This window comes from Podarcis filfolensis (genome assembly GCF_964270895.1).
Source record: "Podarcis filfolensis genome assembly, chromosome: 11".
NCBI lineage: Eukaryota > Metazoa > Chordata > Lepidosauria > Squamata > Lacertidae > Podarcis > Podarcis filfolensis.
The window spans coordinates 26,640,097-26,656,011 of record NC_139613.1 but is presented as its reverse complement, the minus strand read 5'-3'; the positions used below and the strand labels follow the sequence as shown (position 1 = coordinate 26,656,011).

The 15,915-nt window shown below is 39.8% G+C and overlaps 1 protein-coding gene across 4 annotated transcripts in view; it reads right to left on the bottom strand.

Moving 5' to 3' along the window:
* The window catches only part of PIK3R1 (phosphoinositide-3-kinase regulatory subunit 1), a 62,548-nt gene that overhangs the window by 6,074 nt on the left and 40,559 nt on the right, over positions 1–15,915 (bottom strand). For 3 of the 4 annotated variants that reach the window (XM_083576146.1, XM_083576147.1, XM_083576148.1), the window contains 10 exons: positions 14,826–14,957; positions 13,679–13,880; positions 13,261–13,340; positions 5,827–5,929; positions 5,183–5,281; positions 4,888–5,068; positions 3,519–3,644; positions 1,755–1,897; positions 1,465–1,641; positions 1,291–1,359 (listed from right to left, as the gene is read on the bottom strand). In XM_083576146.1, the coding sequence (XP_083432272.1) occupies positions 1,291–1,359; positions 1,465–1,641; positions 1,755–1,897; positions 3,519–3,644; positions 4,888–5,068; positions 5,183–5,281; positions 5,827–5,929; positions 13,261–13,340; positions 13,679–13,880; positions 14,826–14,957 (1,312 nt within the window). Of the gene's footprint in view, positions 1–1,290; positions 1,360–1,464; positions 1,642–1,754; positions 1,898–3,518; positions 3,645–4,887; positions 5,069–5,182; positions 5,282–5,826; positions 5,930–9,587; positions 12,539–13,260; positions 13,341–13,678; positions 13,881–14,825; positions 14,958–15,915 lie in introns of those variants that run through there. The other variant, XM_083576149.1, reaches the window with a different exon arrangement.

Here is a 15,915-nt window from a genome sequence, read left to right as displayed (position 1 = left end):
GAGACTGATGTAACAAGAGGTGCGACTGTACATGAGGGCAAGATTCAGGCTTTAATTTGAAGAAATTAATTTCCTAATCATCATGACTGTCTTCCAAATATTGTAAGACACAAACTACAGAATTGCTTTCCTGAGTCTACAGGATGTACAAATTTCTGCCTACAACTTTTGCCATGTGGCAACAAAATGAGGAGGATTCTTGTCAGCTTCACATTATTTTAACAACCCAGTTATTATTATTTTTTAACAGGTTGGTTCCAGACTGCCTTCCATGGGCGGAAAGTCTCCTTCCAACTGTCTAGATCAATGTGAGTAATGTCAAGGAGGCTGCGTGGTGGAAGGTGGAGTGAACAGGTAAGCCATCTCTCTTCCCCCACCAGTGAGAATGGAGCCTGGACCTAAGCCAACATGACTGAGAAGTTCTCAAGTACTGCCATCACTAATGGTGCTGCCCTGCTGTCAGCACAAAACAGTTCAACATGAGTTGGCTTTGGGTCCACTAAAATGGCTCTGGTTTTCAAACAAGACTATGCATTCACCCAAAACACAGATTGCGATCCATAATCACAAATGTGTCTTATAAATAAAGTGGAGCAAGCCCTAGATTAATGCAGACTGTTCCTGCTAACAGGGAGTAAAAAAAAACCCCACTGCTTCTCCCCCAATCTCATCTTGGTGTTATTTAAAAGCATTCCTCTATGAATTTAGAATCTGCCTTATTTTGCTGGTTTACTGAAAACACATTCTGGAATGCTCAGCAGCAGCATAGCAAATACCTTTCCAACAGAGCTAGCACACAAAGTTTACTTCTCATTTACTTGCTCCAAACATCTAAGGCTTTAGCTGCTGCTGCAAAATCACTATTGTGGGTTCAATAGTAATAGTAATATAATGTGGTTGCAATTGTCATAGTAAACTGAGAGCTGCTCTTTATTGAAAAGAACAGGAGGTGCCACAGACCTCTATGTAGATAGAAAACTAGATGAAAGTTTGACTATCTCCTCTACTTCCCTAGGATTAAGATGGACAAAAGGATAACCACCTTGTGGTATCAAGGCTGTGGGAGAATCAGACGCCTTAGCCTCTTTTACAAAATATGAAATTGCTAAGGATTCAACTCTTAGCTCTCCACTAGCCTAAAATGTAAAATTGATGCCCAAGCTAGCCTTCTTGAAGAGACCAAGTATCACAGTCCCTACACTACAAGATTCATATTCCATCAATGAAAATGTATAGAGTCATCATTTAACTGGCATAATACAAGTGCTCAAAAAGACTATGGATGCTTACTCTTCTGTATTCTCATTGCCAAGCCATTCATTCAGTTTCTTTTGCCGAACTCCCTTCTGAGTCAGCCACCTGCAAAGTAAATTTGAAGGCATAGTTAGTCATGGTAATACGCATTAAAAATGGACTCAAATTGAAGTAGTACACTTAAAAATCTGGCAACTCATAGGCACTTACATCAAGTACTGATCTCTGGTCTTTCTGAGCTGTATAAGGTCTGGTTTAATGCTGTTCATGCGTTTGTCTATCTCCCTGTATTCAGCAGCTTGCTTCTTCAAATCCTCTTCCAGTCTATGCCGACTGTCCACAATTTCACTGATTCGAGATTTCAGCTTTTCATAGTTGTGCATTATTCTGGAGGGGAAAATTAGGCATGTTAGAGTCTAGGTAGATTCTTAACGCACTGCTCAGGCTTGCAGTTTCTTTAGAGCACTTTAAATATAAAAATCTTAGACACTGCTACCAACCTTTGTATTTCTTTCTCATTTCCTTCCCGTTTGAACTTTTCAATATATTCTTTGCTGTATCTTTCCTGTGTTTGGCACTGCTCTTCAAATATTTTTATGGTTTCATTAAATGCTTCAATAGCAGTTCTTTTCATTTGAATTTCCTAGAGGGGAGAAAAGCTGCAATTTCAGTTTCTGCAAAATTCAGAAAGGGGCTGGATGTTCTATACCTGAAGCACATTTGTGATTGGGGTTTTTTTTTTTAATGCCAATAAAGTAGCAAGGGTGGTTGCCTACATGTCTTTCTTTTTGATGCCTGAAAAATCAACTTTGGTTGGAGAACACAGGAAGTTGCCGTGTATTGAAATCAGACCAGTGGTCCAGCAAGCTGTGTACTGTCTGCTCTAGCTGGCAGTGGATCTCCACAATTTCATAGAGGAGTCTTTTCCAGCCTTACCTGAGGATGCTAGCGAGTGAACCTAGGACCTGCTACAGGCAAAGGATGTATGTGCTCTACCAATGAGCTACCACCCTGCCTTGGCTGAGATCCAAGGAACCAAGCAACTAGTTCTATGTGCCCAAGGGTGCTGTGGGCTGGTGTGTGTTTTTTGAACAGCAGCCCTGCCCCTCAACCCACTGCTACCACCACATGGCAAACTAAACTGCAGGGATATTCAAAAGCAGGTGTTCAAAGAGAAAAGGTCAAAACTTCTGCAGGGCACATCTAAAGTAGTTCTATCAATCCCATCATTTGTTCACTGCATTTTTGTAGGTTTACAGCAAAGGTAATAAAGACATTTATATATCTATATACTATGGGGTGGATGTGTACTAAATTAGTTGTGTTTTGTTCCTAACTGTAGGTCTGCTGATTTCAATAGGAACTTAGTTCAACTTCCAGGCTGGATCCAGCCCAATATATACTCAGCATCATCACTATTTTCAATTGCAGGAACACTTTACTCTAATATTGAGTTCGTCTGAGCAATTGGTTAGCTTTCCCGGTTTTATTTTGGCTATAATAAACACTAAAACCAATGGTTTACTAGTGACAGTACCATAAAGCATTAAGTTCAGTCTAGATACTGTTCCTGACTCCAGTGGCTAAGTTGAAGTCCTTCAAGAGTACTAACAGTACAGTGTTCATATACCTGCAACTATGTTATTCTGATAAGAAATAGAGCATCATTATTTAAAACATATTTCTTGCTGGGGAAGTCATTATTATCACGAATATAAGCATTAGTCCGAAACCAGGTATAGTAAAATTACAAGTGAGTTGTGTGTGCAGACATAAAACACAAAACGATAGTGTTACTATAACCCAGAAATAATATTTTTTTCAAAGGCATATCCAAAACTTTAAGAAGTAGAAGATTCCTCCCATATCAACAGAGCGGTTTACTCACACTAGTAAAATCTAGTCTCTGTATAGATAATGTCAATTTTCCTGCTGTGTCTAGCTGTCTTATTCAAACAGCATATAATCTTTACTGTAAAATTTATTAATTACTATTGTGCTAGTGCTCCTGGATGTGACCAGACAAGCAGGACACTGGCCAAGCAAATGAAGAGTGAAACAGCGGCAAGCTGCTCCACTATTCAAACCGTACACTTTTCGTCCTTTCAAAACATGCACTCAAAGGTCATCGTAGCACTTTTACAAATGTCAAGAAGATTTAACCTCAGAACGCTCCTGTTATAATTCCTACTGAAATGAAGAGGCCCCACTGTGGCAGAGTGCTTTATAGACTGAGTTCATGGTAGACATTCCACACTACTCACCTGAGATGTTCTTGTGTAGTCCTCATAGAGTCTGTCATACTCTCTGTTCTTCTCTTGGAATTGGATATTATATTCATGCAATTTCTTCCCAACTGCTTCAATGCTATCCTCTTTAACCACTTGATCCTGGAAAGACAAGCACATGGAGATACACGTCCAATGAAGACCAGGCTTCTTACATATTAATGTTTCACACAATGCAATGGGTTGGGTCTAGAGACAGGCATGCATAATGCAGCAGCCCCCCTCATCACCAGCGATCAGCCAAGAAATTTTGACTGAATGAACGTCCATGGATTCTGCACATGACAGAATGCATTGCTTACAATGTTGCCACCGAAAACAGATGTATACCCCATGCATTTTATTGTGGAATGAGCTCATGTGTTTATTAAATGCAACGGCTCGTTCTTCTTGCTTACAAGAAAAAGCTCGTGTCGTGATTAGCCTATTAGTCCAAGATGTTTATGCCATTTACAGAGCTCCTGAAATGTGCACCACTATTCAAATCAGCAACTTTTCATTTTAATAGATTTATAAACCACTCACATTACAAAAAATACCAAAAGCTGTGTACATAAAACAAATAAATAAGTAAAAAATATATACAAAAACAACAGCAGATGGCAACATCGTAGCAACAGCAGTATTCTGCACCATTATTAGAACTTCTGGACCAAACTCAAGAGCAACCCACATCTAGTGCATTGCAGCACTCATTGAGGTTACTAGTACATGGACTGCTGTGGCCAGATTGTACCTGCCCAGTAACATTCACAGCTGGTAGAAGCCACGTGTAGCCACTGATACATCTGAGCATCTAATGACAAGGTTGTATCACTGTGTAGCCCCAGACCATGAACCCGCTCCTTCAAAGGGTAAGTGACCCCATTCAGAACAGGCCAATGGCCATTTTCCCAGACCAGGGAATGCCCACCCACAGGGTATCTCTCTTTCCAGGATCCAGTCTCAGTCTTGGTCATTTCCAGCCTGCAACTGCATCCAGATGCACACCCAAGACTTGCAGATCCACTTATAAATGAGACAGTTATTTATATAAAAGTGCACATTCCAGAAGAGGAGCTGTGTTAGTCTGTACTAGCAAAACACCCCATGGCAACTTAGACTAACAGATTTAGTGGGCACGAGCTTTTCCTTGTAGGCAAAAACCTACTCTTGAATCTGATGAGGTTAACATGGGTTAGGGTCAGTGAGCACTTAAATGTTACGTTAAACAGTAACCATGCCCCCATCCCCACCCCAATTCCTATCCTTCACAGATACACATACATTCATTTTGTTAGAAGACAATCTTACAATATTTTTGTACTTAAGCAGAAGAGATGAAAATCTTTTTTTTTTTTTTTACCTGTTGATACTTGGATACCGGGTAAAGCAATTTAACATCCAGCTTTGGATTATACTGGGCTAAAGACTCGTTCCGGTAGTGGTTTATTAGCTCAACAACGGAATTGAATGTTAATGGATCCGAAAAGCCGTATTTCCCATCTCGGTGAAATATTTTGATTAATTTATTATTTCCTCCCTTCCTGTAAATAAAATTTAATGGGGAAAGTCAGTCATCTTCATGAGGAAAATGTTTCTTAAATCCAGCCATGTAAAATGCACTTCAGTAAATAACAGGATGATGCAACGATATTTACCTTAGTGTAAGCGTATAGTCCCCATGCATTTTGGTGGAGGCATCTCGTACCAAGAAGGTGCCATCAGCTGTATCACGAAGCTTCTCATTCACTTCTTCCCTGTGATGGGACCAAAGCAACATCTGGTTTAGTTTCTAAAAATGCTAGCCTTTCAGTACTAACCTATTTTCTCCCTTTTTCTTTTTTATTCAGTACAGTCAAAGTATGAGGAAGTTTTCATATGAAAACCTGCCAAGTTCTGTTATTCTATGAACTGACCTCCCACTTGTTCCAAGAAGTTTATAGCAAGAGAACTCAGTAATAGACTACTTTCTCCTGTATGTACGAAAATGTGAACTGCTAGCAGTTGTATTCTTATTCTTTTGTATGAATTTCAAAGAGCTTTAGATGTAAAAACAAACATTGGTGCTCTTGATACATTTGCAAAACAGTTGTTTCCTGTTGTAAGTAACCAGCAGAGAAAATGTTTTAACAGAATATAGCTGTGGCATGTTTTGTACTTCTGGTTTGCAAATATATACTTTTTAACTCTTTAAAAGCATTGCAACTGAAACCTGTGCTTCAATGTTTTAAGCATTTCCTATCAAATAGAGAATGTGCTAAAAATGTGCATATATAATTAGCAAGATAAAAGGTGTCCTTACCTTGAGATATCTCCCCAGTACCATTCAGCATCTTGCAGAGACATGTTGTTGTTCATACCGTTATTTGCTACAGTATTAGGCTTTGGAGGTTTGGGAGGCAGTGCTGCAAATGAAAACAATAATAGATATATATTTATACTGCCTGCTGTGTACATGTAGGTTACGTTCTAAAATGACAATCAACTTAAATCCATTGAGAAGAAGAAAATTATTTCAGCTTTGATTTCATTTATTTGTTTTTAATCAGCACTGCTTTTGAAACTTCTCCCTCTCCTGCCAGGAAACAAGCTTAATTCCTTTAGTAAGCCTCTATAATTTCAACACAATCCTATGCATCTGCTTAAATGTAAGCCCCACTGCATTCAACATGGTTTCCTCTAGATAAGTGTGCATATGATTGCAGCCTTGGTTACCTAAAAGTCCTGTGCTCTCAGCCAGGGCGAGCTCCTCCCCCCACTCCCATCGTAGCACAAATTGCAATTTGGACTTGGAAAGATATAAACTGAAGTTTTGCACCTCATTTCCCATCCCTGGTACTCACATCTTTCTATCATTTGATGTATTAAAATTATGCTACACTCCACACACACGCTTACAGACACATACTGATTTAATCATCCAAGGGGAATTATGCTGCTTTCTAGATTCGACACCGCTGTGGCTAATAACAACTGGGAAATTACACAGCACTGCTATAGGGAAAGAATTGGGTTTCTCTGATCCTCTGATCCTGCCAAAATACACTTTAAGGAGTCCATCTGTGACCCAAATATCCCTGGTTCTAATCTTAGCATTCTATAGGATAAAACTGCTCCAAACGGCAATACTGATTTTTCAAAAAACCCCAGTCCTGTTTCTCAATGTCAAACCTGCATGCAGACACCAGTGGGTGCCAGAGAAGATACTGCAGGATTTCTGGCTTACTAGCTAAAAATGGGGGTGGGGGTGGGGAATCGGGACTAAATAAAAATTAAATCAAGTTATTTACTTTAACGGAAACTCCAAACTCATTTATCTACAACAATGCATGTGGAAAAAAGATGTACATCAAAATGAATGCTGTATTTTCAAAGGTTTGATGCAGCCCATTGATCTTCCTAGCCTGTGCTAAATGAAAGTAGAAATGGTGACACCTAACATTTAATAACAGTGCCCAATAATTTAAAACGCCGTCATTGTTTTGAGAAAAAAAGCAGCTTTTTACAGCATTTTCTGCCTGACATCAAGACACACAAAGCAGGGCTATTTTTACTGTACAGTATAACAAACAGACCTACAGGTGAGAGGAAAAAACTAAAAACAGAAATCACATGACAATTACAGTTTCATTAAGCAAGCCGAAGAGAATTCTGAACAATAACCCTTGCTGTCTTCTTTTTTTCCCATGCACTAAAGATAATTTAATTCAGCAACTTAACAGCAGCAAGTTAACCCCCAAATCCCAGTTCTGCTCTGAGAGCAGCTTTTGTGGCATCCGGAATATGCCAGCCTCCGACAGTAATGCTGCAGCGTTACCTGGTGGGTCCATTTCTATGTAAAACATCAAATCCGTGCCACAATTTATATCTGTCCTAGGATAGTCTATGTCCAGTTCTTCCATGTTCCAGACAGTGTTGTACATTTGTACGAGTTTCAGCGAGTAAGCTCACTTAGAAGGAAACAGTCGGGATCTCTTTGTAATGGTGTCTTGGAATTCATTTTAAAACCTATAAGGGGCTGCACTGTAACCTATTACATCATAATCCCCAGCCAATCATGTCAAAAATAATGTCACTGGACCACTCCTGTTTCATTCCCCCCCTCACTCTTATTCCTTGTTAATCTTATAACAATTGTCATTTCAGAAAGAATAGACACTTCACAGAATTGTGATCGGCACCTGATTGTATTTATAAAGACGACTGAACATGTTCTCAGTTTACACTGATTCCACCCCCACCCCCCCTTTAATCTTTTCTGTCGACTGCTTGGTACATTCCACTGCTGGCAGGTTGACAAAAGGCTGATAGCAGCAGCAGCAGGAAGCGTTTTCCTTCAATACAGTAGATTTCTTGGTGCACAGAGAGATCACATCTCTGTCCCAGCTTTCTGTTCTCTAGCAGGGTTTACGACTGACTGCAATCCTTCCATGCACATTTTGACTCTACTTTTAAATAAAAGCCTGACAAGGGGAAAGTTCGGAAGCTCCAGATATATTATCAAGTGTCCATTTTGCACAAGTCTGGGTACCAACTGCTTCTTTAAAACACAAGGTCCTGTACTAATAACATGTCACCTTCAAGAAATGCCCTTTTTCAGGAAAGCTGGCAAATGCAATTGTCTAATTCTTCACAAAACGTAGAAACTCAAAATCTATCTTTGCTGTTTTGAGTTCCAATCAGTCTTTTTTTAAGAAAAGATAAACAACGGTAAAAGTTTACACTCCCATGAGTAAAACCAAACAACTTCCTGTTAATTAAATCAAGGCCACCATCGTTAAATGCTTAGCAAAATACAACAGAATATTTCAGTATGCCTAGTTCATACTGCTTCTTTTGACCTGCCGTCATCAGGGCATTTGCCATTTTGGCAATTCCTGAAGAGCAAAAATTCTTGGTCATCCTTCTCTGCTTTAGACTGGATATTTTCTCAGGTCTCTTCCTCCAGGCTCTCTCACAGCTAAAGCGACCTATTATTTCTTTAAAAGGTGATTTCTTACTCAGCATCAGAAAAAAAATAATCCTTAAAGAAATCACCAAGCAGACATATTCCAATATTTTACACATTTATCACCACAGAAAGCCAGACGTGGAAAATATTTAACTCATTAGTACTACTGTTGCCTTACCAAGAACCGGAACTCTAGGTGATGTACATTGCAGAATACCACGAATGAAAGCCAACTCACATCTTCTAAGCACTGCACATACAAATGAACTATTGACCATTTTTATCCTTCAAGACAAGTACTAGCATGTAAGGACATGGTTGCAGCACCAACAGCAGCAAAAACATGCACACACTCGTTGCCCTGCAACAGCCATGCTTAAACCCATCCCACAGTAGCCTCCCCCTCCTCTACAACCCTTTAGGTGGACATGCTCCAGAGATTCCTTCCATTTGCCTCATGTAACAGGACACTTCAGACAGTCCCAGACACAAGTCCAAACATTGAACTTGAGGGTTTAGCCCACCTGCTATCCAAACAGCTCTGTTGCCAAGGTACATTTCTTAAATTAGGTTCTGAAAGACGAAAGAGCACACATAGCTAGCTCCCGTAGCCCAACGAGGCAGTCACTGTCATTTTTATTTGTTCCCCCCCTCTCAAATCACTTTTAACAGCAAAAGTGGGAAGAGTAAGTACACTCCCTCACCAAAAGTTTTACTACTGGCTAAACTCCGGAACAGCCACACTTATATGATCAGGTTACTGCTTGACCCAAACTAGTCTAGCTTGCTGTGACACGATGTGGAAAACCAGAACGGGCAAGACACTGACAGACAGGTGATTTTCCACTGTTCCAGCAGATAACTGAACAGGTGTCAAGTTTCAGTCAAATCACATTTTAACTATGAAAGCTTGCTGATTAGTCTAATGATCATATATAGTAAAAGTATGCATATACAATGCATATATGCATGCATTTATATATATATGCATACACACACATAATATATACGATCACATGCATTTCATTTAAAGATTGTGTGTGTACACACACACACACACACACAGAGCGAGCGAGAGAGAGAGAGAGAGAGAATGAGAGTGAGTCACTTACTTTGTATACTGTGCATGGCACTTGATCACCCTTGCATTTAACAACCTGAAAATGCCAGATTGTAGATGGCCTCTGCCCAGCTCCACAGAATTTACATGTACCAATATATATCAAGAAAATAAACTATCCTTGGAACCGAAGGCAACAAGAATCAAGTGTCTCCAAGAGTGTCTTCTAGCTCCTTAATTCCAGAAGAAAAAGCAGCAACGTGCAAAATAATAATAATAAATCAAAAAAACTCCAAGTCCTCTTAAGAATTGACTTCTTGTGGCTCTCTCAGACTATCTGCTCACCTCTATTTCATCACTGATTTTAGTAGTTTGAAAAAAAAAAGTCCTCTGTAGCTTGCACGTCTCTCTGAGATAAAGATCTCAGTTTCATGATTAACTTGGGCAGGTTCAAATATTTGCTGAGCAAGAGATTTCAGGCGGGTGGGGGGGGGAGGGTAGGCAGAGTCAAAGTCAGAGTTGTCATCGGCTAACAAGTGGCCAATGCAAGACTAACCCAGTCTCATTTTAGCCAAGTAAATGAGAAGACCATTGTAAGTGGCCTTAAAATAGTCTCTGTAGCTGGCTGCTGCATGCAGAAGTGAAGTACATGACTGTCAAGAAAAGCATTATGAGCAGCCAAACACAGGAAGTGGCTGAGCTCAGGGGGGGGGGGGTGGAGAGAGAAACAGAATGAAAGCCTTCCTTGTAAAGTTCTGCATCTCTGAGAGCCCACAAGCGCAGAAGAAGCTTGTTAGCATTCACTGCATCACCTTCCACACACTTTCACCGGACCACAACGACAGGTGGTGTTTGAAGACCCATAAAATGAAGCCCCACACTGCTGAGTCAAATTAATATCAAGTCCCCCAGTCCCTCCCTGAATGCCCGCTAGCTTCAACCTGGGTACATCGACAGCCACAGAGCTTTCAAGTTACATGAGTTTAAACGTGAAACTCAGCCCCTCTGTTTGCTTGCATTGCCTGCTTATATCAATCAATCACTCAATCAATCAAATCAGGATTTATTAGTCAACTGACCATAATAACTTATACGTATACTTTGGCAACTTTTGGCATCTCGGGTACCAATTGGTATTCTCAATCTTTGTTGGTCTGGGATCAAACTGCATTAAAAGTCCTGAATTTGGGCAGAAACATATTTTGGGAGATTTTACTTTCTTATGAGCTTCACATCTCCTTGCCTTTGACTACAAAAATAAAAATGTTATACAACTACAAAGGAAATAAGCTTCTGGTTCATTTAATGGGGAACAGAAAATTAATTGGGGGGGGGGAGACACACATTTATGTTTTCCACTTTAATGTAATTTGAGTACTATAATGGCAATCTGCTTAAACTGTTCACGTTTAGTTACAGAAACTGCTATTAATTACAGAAACCTGTTGACTCCATTTTATGATATTGTTTCAACGATTACAGAAAAGTCCATTCCCATCTACTCTGACTTGGAATACAGGAATGGTATTCAGAGTCACTGCCCCCCTATGTGTTTCTATAAACTTATAGGAGTATCTGATATTTAATTTGGGCTTGATTTAGTTCTTCCCCTATAGATGGCACCAAAAACACAGAACTCAGTGTGTGGAGCTGATCCGTTCATGTGTGTGCAAGGCTGCATGCAGAAAGCAGAAGAGAGGGGCAGGATTGTGCACTGTGCCTGCAATTTGATTTATTCTCTTCTATAAAAACCAGAATTTTACCACATCTTGCATAATTTGATTACTTGTTTGATGGTGCTTGAAAGACTGGATTCCCAAAGCATCTAAAAGCAGAGGTTGAATACAAACCCAACTTCCAACTGCAATATTTGTCTGTGTTACTTAGTTTACACAAAGGAAATCACTGGTGTCTGTATCCCCCCCCCCCAACACATACAAAATAAGAATCACTGACAAAGTATGGGAATTACAATTCAGCAAGGTATTTTATTCGTTTAAAATTATATGATGCTTGCTTATTATTAGCTTAGAAGGGGAGCCCTCTGCTGGACAAACATCAGAATGTAGACTGGCTTAAAGTGACAGTAAGGGATGCCAAAAGCGGGGGGATAGAGTTAAAATTATGTTTTTAAAGCCAAATCACTCAGTAATTTTCCCTAAGCACAGGTGAGTTGTGATAAAGGATTATACTGAAATCTATAAATGCACAGCTTACAGTGATGTCAATTGATAATGTACTTAAAATATTCCTTAATAAAAACATAGGGTGAAATACAGCACAGTGCAGGTGAATTTCCTTTCCTGAAATGGGGCTCTTCCTTCCTTTTCTTTCCCTGAAGCCATGATGCTCCCCTCTCCCCACAAAGCAACAACAAGGTTTGAGCAAGGGGAGTATGCATGGATACAATTCAATAGGTACCATCTTGGAAGAATCCTTTGACATTTGGTGTCTATTCCAAGATAGAACTGAGTGCCTACAGTTTTCATAAAGTTTTTTAAAAAGGATCAACCAACCATGTCAATTCAATGACCAAAGCTGCTGTCAGATTTCACATGCATTTTTTTCACAATTCCCTACAACAGCTCTCTAAAGCAGGCAACAGTTTTCATACTCAATCCAATCCAATCCAAATAACTTTACTGTGCTAGCCATTGGTCATGACAAATCTGAATCAAAAATAAATACAAGCAAAAGGGATGCTGCGCCACAAATAACAGTCTCTATTTAGATCTCTGTGTCTCCCTTACAGTTCACAGTTTTCATACCCAGTACCAATACATCCCATTTGTTTCTGGGTATCCGTTTTCAACCGACTATTGCTTTTTAAAATTCCGCTCGTACACCCAAATCACATCGGTTTGACTTCACATTCTGTTCCCGAGACAGCCTCTACTGCACTCAGTTTTTTAAAGCAAAGTATGTGCCAAAAGTTTGCTTATTTGGTCATTGGTCACCAAAGAACACCTTACAATGTCCACAGTATACAAAATCCCCCAGAGAAAGGTTCTTTCCAACATTATGTCAGTGGAGTGCCAAGGTCTGCCCTACGGTTACAGGTCATGGTTTCAGGAGAGTGACGTTAGCCTTGACCCTGAGCTTGGACAATACCCTAAGCCAAACCTTTCCTGCAGGAGCCAAAAAGGCACAGGGAGGAGCAAAATGAGTGCAAGCTCCTCACTGGGAGTCAGCACATTCATGGAGCCATGGTAAACCATACTCTTCTGCGTTGTGATGACATATGGCTTTAAGCAAGGAAAAATTGGTTGACAGATTACCATCCTTAGCTTACAGACAGGGGTGGGGACAGCACAGTAGATTGTGTAAATCTGTCTAGGGAGTTTGTGGCAGAGGTGAGATTTGAACCCAGCTCATGCTACGACTGTGTATCTTATCTTTGGATATTTCTACACAGGAGTTTCCCTCAGTGCTTAGTCAGAAAACAATGCAAGCAGGAAGGTACAATTGCATACCAGAACGGCTCCCGTGCACTGCCCTAGATCCCCCATAGCTGCCTTATGGACAGTGTGGCTTGCCAGAGTAGCTTACTTGGTTTTCAGCTGTGCCCATTGCTACCTGAAGTTAACCATCAGAGAAGGCAAAACCATTTTGCCTCAGACTTCCCAATTCAACATAATAATAAAGGCAGAGGGTAAGAAAATGCCACAGGTACAGCCTTCTCCAAAACATACTTCAAAATGCTTCCAAAATCCAGATTTTCTTACCTGGTGCAGGTTGTCTTTCATTCCATTCACTTGTAATTAACACTTCCAGGATTTTTATGTGATGTTCAGGACTGTCAGAGCTGTAAAAAAATATTGGTCTTACATTAAAACAAGGAAGCATGCGTTGAACAAGTTGAATATTCTGAATAATATCAGACACATATACAAATGATTTCACTTGCTTCTGAAACTGTAATTGGTTTTCTAACTGCACGATTAAATGGGTGGTATTCAACTAAGGTAGAGCCACTGGAATTAATGAACATGACTAAGTTAGGGCCATTAATTTCAATATATATACTTTGAGTGAAACTTTATTAAATACTATCTCATTATTAACTCACTCTAGTACCTTACGGTTGGTGGGGAGGTAAGAAATCTTATAAATAAGTAAGTTAAATAAATGCATACACCTTACCTTGCTACCTGGGTCCTGAAGAGCAGAAAGCTGAAAATTTCAGCTAGGGATCTTGCATTTAAAAGGTTTTTGGTAGAGTTCTGACAAAGTCTGGAGAAATGTTTGAGTAGATACTGGAGTGTGAGCCAATACTGTTGAGGTATATTAGGAGATCGGATGAGCCTCTTCAGCACTTGAGCATATTCCTCTGAGTTTTGCACTTCTGCAAAGAAATTAACGTTTCCTAATGAGGTTTGTGTAATTCAACAAGAAGTTTTACAGGAAGACACGAATTCTTTCTTCTCTTGAACGATGAAAACTTTAGTAAGCATGGACAGAAAAAAGGATCAACTATACAAAAGTCAAAGTGAAACAGGAGTATCATTTGGTAAAAAGCCACAAAATGTTCAGCGTGTGCTGGTAGAAGTCTGTCTTCTGTTTAGTATCATACATGATTGGGTAATTCTGAGATGTAGCTGATAAGCATCGGAGGTGCTGTTGTAACTTTGAAGGTTACACCAGCAGCAATATCCTGTCCCTAGAATTTGCAATAACTATCAAGGCTGCCACTGAACAGGTTGAGTCCTACTGCCTGAATTCAATATTAAAAGAGATGGGCCTTATCTATGCATATTTATTGCACTGTATCCCAGAATTGCGAATGGACTTGGAATGGAATCTTGTCTACTCTAATACATTTACCTCGCAAGTACTGATAAAAGGTTAACAATTAGCTCTTTCTGCATACAGACAAATCCTTGATTTGTTAACCAGTGTTTGTACAAATATTGTACTTGCCAAGTCACAATGAGTTCTTAACACTAAGAACCGCTTCGTACATTATGTTTTTAAGAAAATTCCATGAGATTTTGTTAACATGAAAATGAAAGGTGAGCGCATAACATGCAAACAGACAAACATTTTCAACTAGATATGTGTGCCAGGGAAACAGGACTATGTGGCAGATCTTTGCTATGTGTACAAAGCAGACCCAAAAGGAATGGGTGTGTGTTTCTGCAGGGCTCAAAAAATGTATGCAAGTCTTGTCTAAAGGTCTGATTTTTGGTATATTAAGCCTCCCATTACCTACCCTTGGAGGAAACAAAAATTACCACTGTTAATGAATTCTGCATTTGCAAAAAAAAAAAAAAAAAGTTTACGTTCATACCTTGTGCTATGGAAATCATTTCATTGTAAACAGATGCTGGAATGACGGGATTTGGCAAGTCCACAAAGTACCTCTTCAAAGCATCTGATAAAACCTGCAGATCGATGGCATCAAAATCCACTGCAGAAAAATCTGAGAGAGGGAGAGACAGGTCCCAGTCATGCTTTGCATCTGGAGCATGTTCAGTCTGCCTGCCCCCACCCCATCCGTTTTCTTGATCATGCAAAACAGAAAGCAATGCTTGCATCTCAATTTGGTTTATAATGAACCATTTGTAGCAAACAAGGCACCCAATATGTGCTTTTATTTATTTCTTTCGATCCAGAAGGCTACCCAAGTCAGCTTACTTAAAATAACACGCGACACAACATCACTGAAGCTGCTTCTACCCAGTGTCATGCAAGTCATTGCTCTGGGGTAGCATATCCCCTTTTTCCTACAGGGCTATAGGTCTTATTATACTATCCAAGGGCAGATAGGGAGCTACTGTAGGCACAAGAGCTGTGCATTGGCTGAGCTGCTTAGTGATGGCAGTTGGGTGTTCTGTTGCCTGGATGTTCTGTTGCCTGGATGTGTGGTTCTTACTCCCCTCCCCCTAGGACGCCATACCTTTTACAACTATCTAAAAAGGAGCTCTCCCCAGAAGTTCAATTTTATGTAGAACACATGTAAGAGACATTGCAGAAAGACAACGTACTGTAAAAGCTCTGCTTCCTAATGTAAGAAGTTTGGCAATCACATCCCATGCCCCTCTCTAATGCCAAGTTTGTCTACAGAAAGTAATGGCAACAGGCCGCTAAGAGAGAGCATGGTGAATCTGCACACTGCTGAGGATTAATTTTTTTAAAAAAAGCAATATATAATAAGCAAGAACCTTTACAAACATATTGAATGTCTTTGCATTATTCACCTGTAAGACCATTCAAGGAATCATGAATGAAAAGGAAAATACATTGCCACACCATACAAATAACATACAAAAGTATACTCCAGTCAAGGAGATCCACCAGGAGACTTCGTTGTTTTGATATACCTCTCACTAATGGGGCAATATGAGTAGATTGTTTTAGGCCTTCTAAGAGTTCAAGGT